Source organism: Budorcas taxicolor, chromosome 9, assembly GCF_023091745.1.
Source record: "Budorcas taxicolor isolate Tak-1 chromosome 9, Takin1.1, whole genome shotgun sequence".
NCBI lineage: Eukaryota > Metazoa > Chordata > Mammalia > Artiodactyla > Bovidae > Budorcas > Budorcas taxicolor.
Window position 1 is genome coordinate 15,141,291 of NC_068918.1, and position 12,456 is coordinate 15,153,746.

A 12,456-nucleotide genomic window follows, 5' to 3' on the forward strand; every position below is an offset into this window, starting at 1 on the left:
AAAAAATAGAAAAGAAAACAGGTCCAAAGCATTGCAACCTGTGCTCTAAAACCACTAGAACGAAATGAAGTTGACAAACTGAGCAAAGATATATATGAATAAACATTTAAAAAGTACTTAAAAGTTGTGTCATACTGTTCTATCGTGTAAAATATTTTAAACATCTTCATACTATGGTAATTTTAGTAATCCTGCAAGGAAAATGAAAGAAGAGGGATGTGACTGACTAACCTCCAAAGAGATCGACGTCAGCAGTGACAGCTGTGGTAGTTGAGGCAGAGGCTGCAGCAGCTGCAGTTTCAGCAGTTGTAGCAGGAGGAGTAGGTTCTGGTGCAAACGGATCTGAGATCTGCGCTTCGGAGGGAACAGAGGAAAGTGCAGCCAGAGAGTCTACGTCGGACCAGACACAGAACAAATGGAAGAGAAGAAAAGGAAAGGACAAAAGATATACCAGGCTTCAAATGATCAAAGTGAGGACAATTATTAAGATATGGAAGTCTCTCAAAACAGAGGTTTACAGATAAAGCTTTAACTCACCCTCTCCCAAAAGGTCTATTGATGTCCATGGGGTCAGCATATGAAGAAATAAGAGAGAAAGCTGAAACTTTCAACCACACCAATGTCCAAGCAGGGTGAGGCACTAACTGAAGAAATTTTAGCTTTATGTACCTTTCTGGACCATTTGTAATTAAAAAATAAATGTTACCTATTATTATCATGGAACTTTAGAGCCGGAAGTGACCTTAGGGATCCTCTAGATCAAATTTCCAATTTCATAGATGGGAAAACTGAGAGCAAGGGAGGTCAAGAGACTTACCTTAAGTTAGATCTAAATGATTCTGATGAACTCAACTGGTTTTTTATCAGAATTACTATTTCATTTGCTTTGGTTGATTTCATTATACTACAGTTGTCAATTCTGAAGAAACCATAGTTAATTGAACTTTGTTGATCCTCTTTATTTGATGTATCACTCCAGTGCAGAATACCAGAGCATGACAGAAGCTTTAAAATGGCTATAGATTGACTGTGCAACATATTAACTTGAATGAAAGTTTAAGGGTTAGAGAAAAGAAACTCAAACCTGTTTTCTTCTTCATAAGTTTCACATTACCAGATGTTTTTCAGTTTAATATATGACTTTTACACTTGTAAACATTGTGACAACATATGAAAATTATTTTCAAGATGAATGTGAGAGATTCTGTAGTATCAAAACTTTCCAGCCCTTCGGAGGTCAGCATTCCATTGAGGGGTTCATACTTTCTTAGTGATCAACAGTGGGATTACAGATGGCATCCTAAATAATAGGCCTAAGAGGGATCATTTTTAACTATACTATGACTTTAAGTTAAACATTTAGAGTGTCCAATGCATTCCTCTAGTATCAGTCACGTGATACACATCTCAAGCATCCCATTCAAATTCATGAATGTTACTGCAAATTTATTTTAAACATGAAGAAACTTTATCAAAACTCATTTGGAAGCTATTTTTTTCAGAGCTTTAAAAATGATATGAGAACTCAGTAAACCAAAAGTTCCAGATGACATTTAAAAGGTTGATAAACATAAATTTGACATTAATAATAATTACTTTAGACGTAAAGATACACAGACTGAAAGTGAGGGGATGGAAAAATGTATTCTATGTAAACAGAAATGAAAAGCCAGGGTAGCAATACTTATGTGAGACAAAACACACTTGAAAATAAACACTGTTATAAAAGACAAGGAAAAATAGCACATACTAATCAAGGGATCGATTAATGAAGAAAATATGACAATCGTAAACATATATGTATCCAACACGTGTGTGTGTGTGTGTGTGTGAGCTCAGTCATTCAGTCATGTCCGACTCTTGGCGAGCCCATGGGCTATAGCCCTCTAGGCTTTCTTGTCCATGGAATTTTCCAGGTAAGAATATTGGAGTAGGTTGCCATTTCCAACTCCAGAGCATCTTCCCGACCCAGGGATCAAATCCGAGTCTCCTGTGTCTCCTACATTGGCAGGCAGATTCTTTACCAATGCACCACCTGGGGAGCCCCATGCAACCAACACAGGAGCACCTAAATACATAAAGTAAATCTGAACAGACATAAAGGGAGTAACTGACAGTAACACAAAAGGCACAGGGGACTCACATCAATGGACAGATGATCGAAACAGAAAATCAATAAGGAGACACTGGCCTTAAACTACATTATTAGACCAGATAGACTTTATACATATTTTTCATTTTATATAAATTTAAGTGTTTATGCACACACATATATAAACATTACATTCAAAAGTAATAGAAAACACATTCTTTTCAAGAGCACATGGAACAATCTCTAGGATAGATCATATGCTAGGCAACAAAAGAAGTCTCAGTAAATTTAAGAAGACTAAAATCATATCAAGGACCTTTTCCAAACACAGTGTTGAAACTAGAAATCAACTACATGAAAAAACTTCAAAAAACACAAATCCATGGAGGCTGAACAACACATTACTAAATAAAGGATCACTGAAGAAATAAAAAAGGAAATAAAAAATACCTGGAGACAAGTGAAAATTAAATACAGTGACTCAAAATCTATGGGAAGCAGCAAAAACAATTCTAAGAGGAAGCTTTATAGTAACACAAGCCTATCTCAGGAAATGAAAAAAACTCAAATACAACAAAACCTTACACGTAAAATAACTATAAAAAGGAGATCAAACAAACGTTAGAATAAGGAAAGAAATCATAAAGATCAGAGCAGAAATAAATGAAATAGAGATTCAAAACAATAGAAAAGATCAATGAAACTGAGAGCTGTCTCTTTGAAAAAATAAATAAACCTTTAGCCAGATTTCATCACGGAAAAATCAATAAAATCAGAAATGAAAAAGGAGAAGTTATAATCAATACCACAAAGGATCATAAGAGATTCCTACAAACCATTAAACGGCAAAAAATAGACAATCTAGGATAAATGGATAATTCCTCAACACTGAATCAAGAAAAAATAAAAAATACAAAAGAGATCAGTTATCAGTAGTGAAACTGAATCAGTAATTAGAAAAACTCCCAACAAACAGAAGTCCAGGAGCAGACACATGGGTTCACAGGTGAATTCTACCAAATATTTATTAAAGAGTTAACACCTATCCTTCTGAAACTATTTCAAAAACCTGCAGAAGAAGGACACTTCCCAACTCATGCTACAGGGCCAGCATCACCCTGATCCAAAACCAGACAAAGATATCACAAAAAAGAAAACTGCCCGCCAATATCACTAATGAACACAGATGCAAAAATCCTCAAGAAAATATTAGCAAACAAAATCCAGCAATACATTAATGATCATGATCAGGTGGGATTTACCCCAGGAATAGTTACAAATCAGTATGATACATCACACCAACAATTTGAAGAATATAAATCATATGATCATCTCAATGGATGTGGAAAAAAAACTTCTGACAGATTTCAACATTATTTATGATAAAAACTCTCAACAAAGGGGACATAGAGGGAATATACCTTAACGTAATAAAGGCTACATGTGACAAACCCACAGCTAACACAATAATCAACAGTGAAAATCTGAAAGCTTTTCCTCTAAGATCAGGAATAGGAAAAGATTCCCCATTCTTGCCACATTTCCTCAGTATAATATTGGAGCTCCTAGCCACAACAATCGTACAAAAACAATCAGGAAAGAAATGAAAGGAATCCAAATTGGAGAGGAAGTACTAAAACTGTCACTCTTTGCAGAAGACATGAAACCATACATAGAAAATCCGAAAGATGCCACCAAAATAAAACTACTAAAATCATAGCTCAGTAAAGTTGCAGGATACAGAATTAATATACAGAAATCTGTTGAGTTTCCATACATTAAGAGTGAACTACCAAAAAGTGAATCCATACTTACACGGCAATTAATTTACAACAAAGGAGGTAACAATAAAGGGGAAGAAGCCTCTTCAATAAATGGTGTCAGGAAAGCTGAACTCTACATGTCAAAGAAGCAAACTAGACTTTCTCATATTATGTATAATAATAAATTCAAAGTGGATTAAAGACTTAAATGTAAGACCTGAGACCAGAAAACTTCTTGAAGAAAATACAGGCAGTATACTCTTTGATATGGGCCTTAATAATATTTTGGGGAGTATGTTTCCTCAGACAAGGGAAACAAAAACAAATGGGACTATGTCAAACCAGAAAGATTTTGCACAGTGAAGGAAATTATCAACAAAATGAAAAGGCTACCTACTGAACAGGAGAAGACATTAGAAAATGAGAAATCCAATTAGGGGTTAATAACCAAAATACACAAATAACGCATGCAGTTCAACCACAAAAAAGCAAACAACTTGATTATAAAAGAGATAGAGGACTTCAGTAGACATTTTTCCAAAGAAGACATACAGACAGCTATCAGACACATGAAAAGATGCTCCACATCCCTAATTGTCAGGGAAATTAAAATCAAAACCACAATGAGATATTGCCTCACACCTGCAAGACTGTCTATTATCAAAAAGACAACAAATAACAAGTGTTGGTGAGAATGTGATGAAAAGGGAATCCTCATGCACTGTGAGGGAAGGTAAACCAGTGCAGCCACTATGGAGAACAGTATATTCTTCAAAAAATTAAAAACAGAACTACCATGTGACCCAGCAATTCCACTCCTCCAGGTTATTTATCCAAAGAAAATGAAAATACTAATTAGAAAAGATACATGCATCCCTATGTTCACTGCAGCATAGCTAAGATATGGAAGCAATGTAACTGCCAATCACTAGATGAATAGATAAAGGTGTGTGTGTGTGTGTGTGTGTGTGTGTGTGTGTGTGTGTCTATCTAGCTATCTACCTATAATGGGATATTACTTAGTCATAAGAAAGAGTGAATCTTTGTCATCGGTGACAATGTCAATAGTCCTAGGGGGTTGTTATGCTAAGTGAAAAAAGTCAGAGAAAGACAAATACTATACGATTATATGTAGAGTCTAAAAAACAAGCCAAATGAACAAACATAACAAAATAGAAACAGAATCATAGATATGGAGAATAAACAGGTGGTTGCCAGAGAGGAAGGGTTATAGGGTAGGAGAGAAATAGGTAAGAGGGATTGAGAGGAACAACCTTTCAGTTGCAAAATAAATGAGTCATGAAATGTATTGTGGGGAATATAGTTATTAATACATAACATCTTTGTATAGACTTAAGGTGCTGACTTCTTTGAAATGTATAGAAATATTCAATCACTATATTGTATAATGGGAACTAACAGTGTTTTAGGTCAAATATACTTCAAAACAAATGGACACAGAGAAACAGAGATCAGATTTGTGGTTACCAGAGGCAGGGGAAGAGTGAAGGGGAGTTTGATGAAGGCAGTCAAAAAATATAAACTTCCAGTTATAGGATAAAGAAGTACTACGGATATAATATACAACAAGATAAACATAATCAGTGCCACTGTATGTTACATATGAAAGTTGTGAAGAGAGTAAACGCTAATAGTTCTCATCACAAGCAAGAAAATCTTTATTCTACTTCTTTGTGTATCTACATGAAAAGCTGGATGTTCACTAAATTTATTGTGGTTATCATTTCTTGATGTATGCAAGTCAAATCATTACATGATACACCTTAAAGTAATGTATATCAATTATACCTGAAAACTGGAAGAAAAACATAATCACATTCATTTAACTATGCAATCTGCAAACCCAATAAATGTCAGGTAAAGCCCTCTACAAGTCCACTAAGATAATCAAGGCTCTTCCTAAACAAATCTTACATATTTCATAGCAACATTAGAATATTATACCACATGGAGTTCTTGACATCAGAAATAGTTCTTAAATTTCAGAATGCACATCTAATGAAGAGCTGGAAAAAAGGACCTATGCTGACTTGAAGCTAGGGTATTTTTTGCTGTTAGGTGTCCAGGTCCCAAATCCTGAGGAGAAGATCTTTCAAATAATTGCTCAAACCAAATGGACCCGGCCCAATGCAACTGTTACTCTACAGTCACACATCCTAAAAATATAAATTAGAAACCAACGTGGCTCATCAGAAGTCAGAGAGACTTGGTTTCTCTCTTTTCCTGGCATTGGTGGGGCTTTCCCTACCCCTGCCCTCATCAATGGCTATTTTAATCTGTGATGTGCTTTAGCAGAAGAGCTAAGAACCATGTGATTTAAGTTTCCAGACCTCCCACTGCCTATGACAGGGGATGGTAATTTATTTCATACATTTGGTAATTGAAAAAGGAGAAGACTGTTTATGTACACAAGAAGGAACAAAAATGAAAGGATTTAAAACAAAAAGTATGAAAGATTAAAACATTAGTTCCTTGCTCTTAATCAATGTTTTGTTAGGATAGAGAGTGACAAAAATGATATAAAAAGATGGAAAGCAAAATTTCCTAGGAAAAAGTAGTGATTAAGCATATAGGTGGATAACTGATGCAGAAAAACTTTTTCTACTCTTGGAAACCACAGGTTTTACTCTCCAAAATCTTAATTTTCCACATGAAGCATAATTTATCTTAGGTATTTCTTGGTTTGTGCAAAATTTTCTCTACTACAAAAGCAAGTTCCTATTATAGGATGATGGGAACAGTTATCAAATATTCTCAAAACTGCTACTTTTTATAGAGGATTAAACTATTTAAAAAAACCCACTACAGCATAAGAGTTCCAATTCATTTGCAAGTAGTACTTAATCAGAGCAATTTCTTTTTTGTATTACAGAAATTGCTTGAAAACATTCCCTGTAACCAAGGAAACAGAACTACAACTAAATTAACAAGGAGATCTATACGGTGCAGTGAGATAGAGTTACACTTTAGATTAAGTGTGTTAATATATTTAAGTGCTCACCTACATCCAGAACATATCAAATGCTTGATAATGAAAGTTAATAATAGCAATGGCTTAGACGGTAGCTAGCCTTATGGTGCTGATCATTTCAGAATGCTTAGAAATGCTGAATGGAGTATACTTGAAACAAATAAAATTGGTGTATGCCAATTATACTTCAATAAAAAAGACCAACAGCTAACATTTAAGTTGACATAGGACTATGAATTTCAAAGTTTCTATAAATCTTTCACAGAGAGAAGGTGTGTGTGTGTATTCACGAATGTGCATGAAAACACCCTACAGATGTGCCCCACCTAGATTTTACTAACAAGCAAAAGGTAATGTGGGTCACAAACACTGCCTATAGTATAGCTATTGATAATATTCACATGGAAACAGTCATGTGGTCACAAAATATTGATGAGCCTTCAAGAGTGTGTTAATGAATTTCTAGTAAGTCTATTAATTCTAAGAAAACCCTAGGAGTAATTCTGTATTTCTCAGAAAGTAGACATTTTACTTCAAGCATTTACAATAAGAAATTAGCCATTTCCCACTTCTAGGACGCACAGAAATACAATACACACACACTCAGTTGTTTGTACACAGGGATGCATTTATTATGAAGAAAAAAACACTCTCCCTATAATGGGGAGAAAGATAGGGATTTTAAAAACGCCCTGTATTCTTTCAGTCAAAGGTGATCATTATTGGCCAGCAGAATGCCACATGTAATATGCACTATTTAAATTAAATTTATAAAATATGAATATGCTAAATTTGGTTCACACCAACAAGAAGTACTATCCTTTACAATATGTCCCCTAAATTGGCAATATTTATCAGTACTCAGAACCCTTATGAGAAATTTGTAAACACTTGATGTGGACACATCATTAGAAAATGAAATTCTCTTACTATCATTATGACCAGATAAGAACATACAGATTTCTCAAGAGGCAGGTCACGTGGTCTAGTATTCCCATTTCTTTAAGAATTTTCCAGACTTTGTTGTGGTCCACACAGTCAAAGGCTTTGGCATAGTCAATAAAGCAGAACAAAACGTATTTGTTATAATTTAGAATCCTCTTCAAATATGACTGTGTATCTATGGAATAAATGCAAACTCAAGGTAACTATGGGGCCTTTCAGGTAAGCTCAGTGGTAAAGAATCTGCCTACTGAGCAGGAGATGCAGGTTCAATCCCTGGGTTGGGAAGATCCCCTAGAGAAGGAAATGGCAACCCAAGTCAGTATTCTTGCCTGGGAAATCCCATGGACAGAGGAGCCTAGTGGGCTACAGTGCATAGGATCACAAAAGAGTTGGACACAACTTGGCAACTAAACAATAGCAGCAAAGGTGACTATTATCTCTCAATTTCATATTATACTAGTTTACTTGAATTTATTAAGACTTATAAGTTTTACTATTTTGCTTAAGAACTAGAGAATTTATTTATTAGTATTTTCCTCCCCAGCTGACTTTTCTACTGCTATGAAAATAGCTATAGATATTTTGTTGAGACAAAAGACTAATGCTGTCTAAGCATCAGGTTCTAAGCCAACACTATTATACACTATAATGTGCTTTGTACTAATTATGAAAAACTGTTTCTGCTGAGCCAGCAAGTTGGAAAAGGTTTTCCTTATTCCTCAAGGATGAAAAAAGCCCACAGCTTGGCCAACAGAAAGCAGGCTGAATTTCAGACCTCTTGCCCCGCATTTGAGAAAAACAGACTGCAGATCCACACTGCACAGCCCTAGCTAAACCATACTCATCTCCTTTCTTCTATATTCACTGATACCTCAATGTTTCAATCAGCAATAGCTATTCATTTCTAACGAGCAAAGACTTAAGTGTGTTATAATAAAATTGGCTATTATAACTTATTTCTCATAGTATTGTGTGTCTTAGCAAAAAGTACCAAGAGATGAATATGAATAAAAATGTTGGGAATTCCCTGGTGGTCCAGTAGTTAGGACTCTGTGCTTCCACTGCAGAAGACAGGGGTTCAATCCTTGGTTGGGGAATAAAGGTCCCACATGCAGTGTGGTGTGGCCGAATTTTTTTAAAATGTTACAGTACAATTTAAAAATATCTCACCTAGAGTTGTTCTTTTTATTATTCCTTTGGTGTAAAACAAACAAACCAAACAAAAAGGACACAATTTCTCTTCAGTTTGACACTGGAGAATATGGTGAAAGGAGACAGTTAACAATATCACTATTTACTTACTAAAGTTTCTAAACCACTAAACTACTATGCTCGATAAGTTCTAAAAATTACAAAGTGTCAAATATCTACTGATTTAATTAGTTGAGAAAATTAGAGGTAATACATTCATATAATCCTGAAAAAAATTTTGTATAACCCCATGAATTTATAATTAACACTAAATGTTAAATTATAAAAGTTCTATAAAAGCCATTCATATGAACTTTATGGCAGAGAAAGTCTGATTTAAGGATACAGATTTGAAGCATTCTTTAATAAGTAAGAAAACATAATATGTTGTATAAGATACTGGGGCAACGAAAATAAGTTATAAGTTGAAATAAACATTTCAAAAAGATGAAGGTCAGAATGAGAAAGCATAAGAACCAGAAGGCCCTTATAGTACTTATAGCTGATTCATGTTGTTGTATAGCAGCAACTAACAGTAATGTAAAGCAATTATACTACAATTAAAAAAAAAATACCATGAACACTTGAATACTTCTTTTTAAAAAGAAGGCCCTTTATAAAACCAATTCAACAATATTTTCCTTTACCAACAGAGATTTAATAAAGTTAAGTGATGTCGAGACTTTTGATTTAAAAAAATGACAGCTGTCAACTTAGGAGTTGAACATTTTAACAAGGGAGAAGTTTGAAGCATTTAAATGGAAAAGCACTAATATTTTAAATGCTCATCTACATAGCAACTTTATTTCACAACTAGTTACTTTCATTTTGTTAACAAAAAACTTGGAAATAAAATCAAGAGATTATAGCAGGACTTCTGATATCACTCTGCCAATGTTTACCAAGCTCACCTAAGGATTATTTAATTACCTGTGGAATGAAACTTCATTTGACGTTGCAATTTAACATTAATTAAGGACTGATTCTGAAATGATGTATCGCGTTACAGTTCTTGTCTGCTAGTGATATAATACTATGTTTGGGAGAAAAGATAACCTTAAGACATGATTTTTATTGCCCTACTGGACATTAACCAGTTTTAAACCCAACCTAGCCATCTTATTTTAACATTCCTTTTCTATAAATCCCAATTCCTCAAAATGCTGTTTTAACCAGCTTTATCATCTTACTGGTTTCCTCATCAGCCAGTTAATGTCTTTTACCAGTGTTGTTTCTCAACCCCCACAGCTTTACTAAGGTATAACTGATATATAAAAATTGTATATATTTAAGATGCACAGGTGTTCCCATCTCTTGAAGAATTTTCCACAGTTTATTGTGCTCCACACGGTCAAAGGTTTTGGCATAGTCATTAAAGCAGAAATCGACGTCTTTCTGGAACTCTCTTGCTTTTTCGATGATCCAGCAGATGTTGGCAATTTGATCTCTGGTTCCTCTGCCTTTTCTAAAACCAGCTTGAACATCTGGAAGTTCACGGTTCACGTATTTCTGAAGCCTGGCTTGGAGAATTTTGAGCATTACTTTACTAGCGTGTGAGATGAGTGCAGTTGTGTGAAGAATTGCTACTTTTGAACTGTGGTGTTGGAGAAGACTCTTGAGAGTCCCTTGGACTGCAAGGAGATCCAACCAGTCCATTCTGAAGGCGACCAGTCCTGGGATTTCTTTGGAGGGAATGATGCTGACGCTGAAACTCCAGTACTTTGGCCACCTCTTGCGAAGAGTTGACTCATTGGAAAAGACTCTGATGCTGGGAGGGATTGGGGTCAGGAGGAGAAGGGGACGACAGAGGATGAGATGGCATCACTGACTCGATGGACTTGAGTCTGAGTGAACTGCGGGAGTTGGTGACAGACAGGGAGGCCTGGCGTGCTGCAATTCATGGGGTCACAAAGAGTCGGACACAACTGAGAGACTGAACTGAACTGAAGATGCACAGTGTAATAATGTTATACATATACATTGTGAGAAGATGACCACAATCAAACTAACACATCCATCATCTCACATAGTTCCTGTGTTTTTGTAGTTTGAATACTTAAGATTATTCTTTTAGCAAGTTTCAAGTATACAACACAGTATTATTAACGGTTAACATAGTAACCGTACTATACACTAGATCTCCAGAACTTCAGCTTACAACTGACCTTTTGTACCCTGTGACCAACATCTTCCCATTCCATGCCCTGCCCTCCATTGCTGAACAACAGCCCCAGGCAACTTCTACTTTCTGTATCTATGAGTTTGACTTTTTTAAGATTCCACATATAAGTGAGAGTGTACATATTTGTCTTTCTGTGTCTGGCATATTTATTCACTTGGCACAATGTCCTTTATGTCATCCATATTGTCACACATAGGAGGACTTCCTTCTTTTTAAAGGGCTGAGTAATATTCCACTGAATATATACAACATGTTTTCCTTACCCTTTCATCTGCTGACAAACACAAGTTATTTTTTTTCTTGGCTATTGTGGCTAATGCTGCAATGAACATGGGAGTGCAGATATCCATCCACCTAGAAGTGAGACTGGCGAACCATGTAATAGTTCTATTTTGATTGTTTTGAGGATCTTCTACTCTACTGTTTTCCACAATGGTTGTACCAATTTACATTCCCACCAACAGTGTATAATGATTCCCTTTCTTCACACCCTCAACAAACACTTCTCTCTTCTCTTCCTAATAATAGTCATGCTAACAAGTGTGAGGTGTTATTTCTGGTTCTGATTTCCATTTTCCTGATGATTAATGACAGTGAACACCTTCTCATATACCTGTTAGCCATCTGCACATCTTCTATGGAAATGTCCATTTATGTCCTTTGCCCATTTTAAAATCAAGGTATTTGGGTTCCTTTTTTTTCTTGCAAATATTTTCTCCCCTTCCACAGGTTGCATTTTCATTCCGTTGATTGTTTCCTTTGCTGTGTAGAGGCTTTGTAGCTTGAATGTAGTTTCACTTGCTTATTTTTGCTTTTGTTGCCTGTGTTTTTGGTGGCAAATCAAAAAATCCATTGCTAAGATCAATGTCTAGGAGTTTTTTCCCCTAAGAGTTATGGTTTCAGGTTTTATATTTGTTTTAATCCATCTGAGTTTTGGGTATGATATAAGATAAGGTTCCAATTCTATTCTTTTGCACTATAGACTGCAGTGATTCTGTAGATCACTTTGGGTAGTATGGACATTTTAACAGTATTAGTTCTTCTAGTCCATGATCAAAGGATATCTCTCCATTTATTTGTGTCTTCAATTTCTTTCATCAATGTTTTATAGTTTTCAGTGTAGAGGCTTTTCATCTCCTTGGTTAAGTCTATTGCTAAGTATTGGGTTGGCCAAAAGGTTCATTTGGGGGTTGTTATGGAAAAACCCAAACTTCTTTGCCAACTCAATATTTTATTCTTCTTGATGCTACTATAAATGGAATTATTTTTCTTCATTTCTTTTTCAGATAGT

The 12,456-nt window shown here is 35.3% G+C and overlaps 1 protein-coding gene across 1 annotated transcript in view; it reads right to left on the reverse strand.

Annotated features, from left to right (window-relative positions):
• SNAP91 (synaptosome associated protein 91) overlaps positions 1-12,456 on the reverse strand; it is a 166,466-nt gene that overhangs the window by 47,969 nt on the left and 106,041 nt on the right. The window contains exons 15-16 of the mRNA XM_052645916.1: positions 538-552; positions 232-390 (exon numbers count right to left, since the gene is read on the reverse strand). Of these exons, the coding sequence (XP_052501876.1) occupies positions 232-390; positions 538-552 (174 nt within the window). The remainder of the gene's footprint in view (positions 1-231; positions 391-537; positions 553-12,456) is intronic.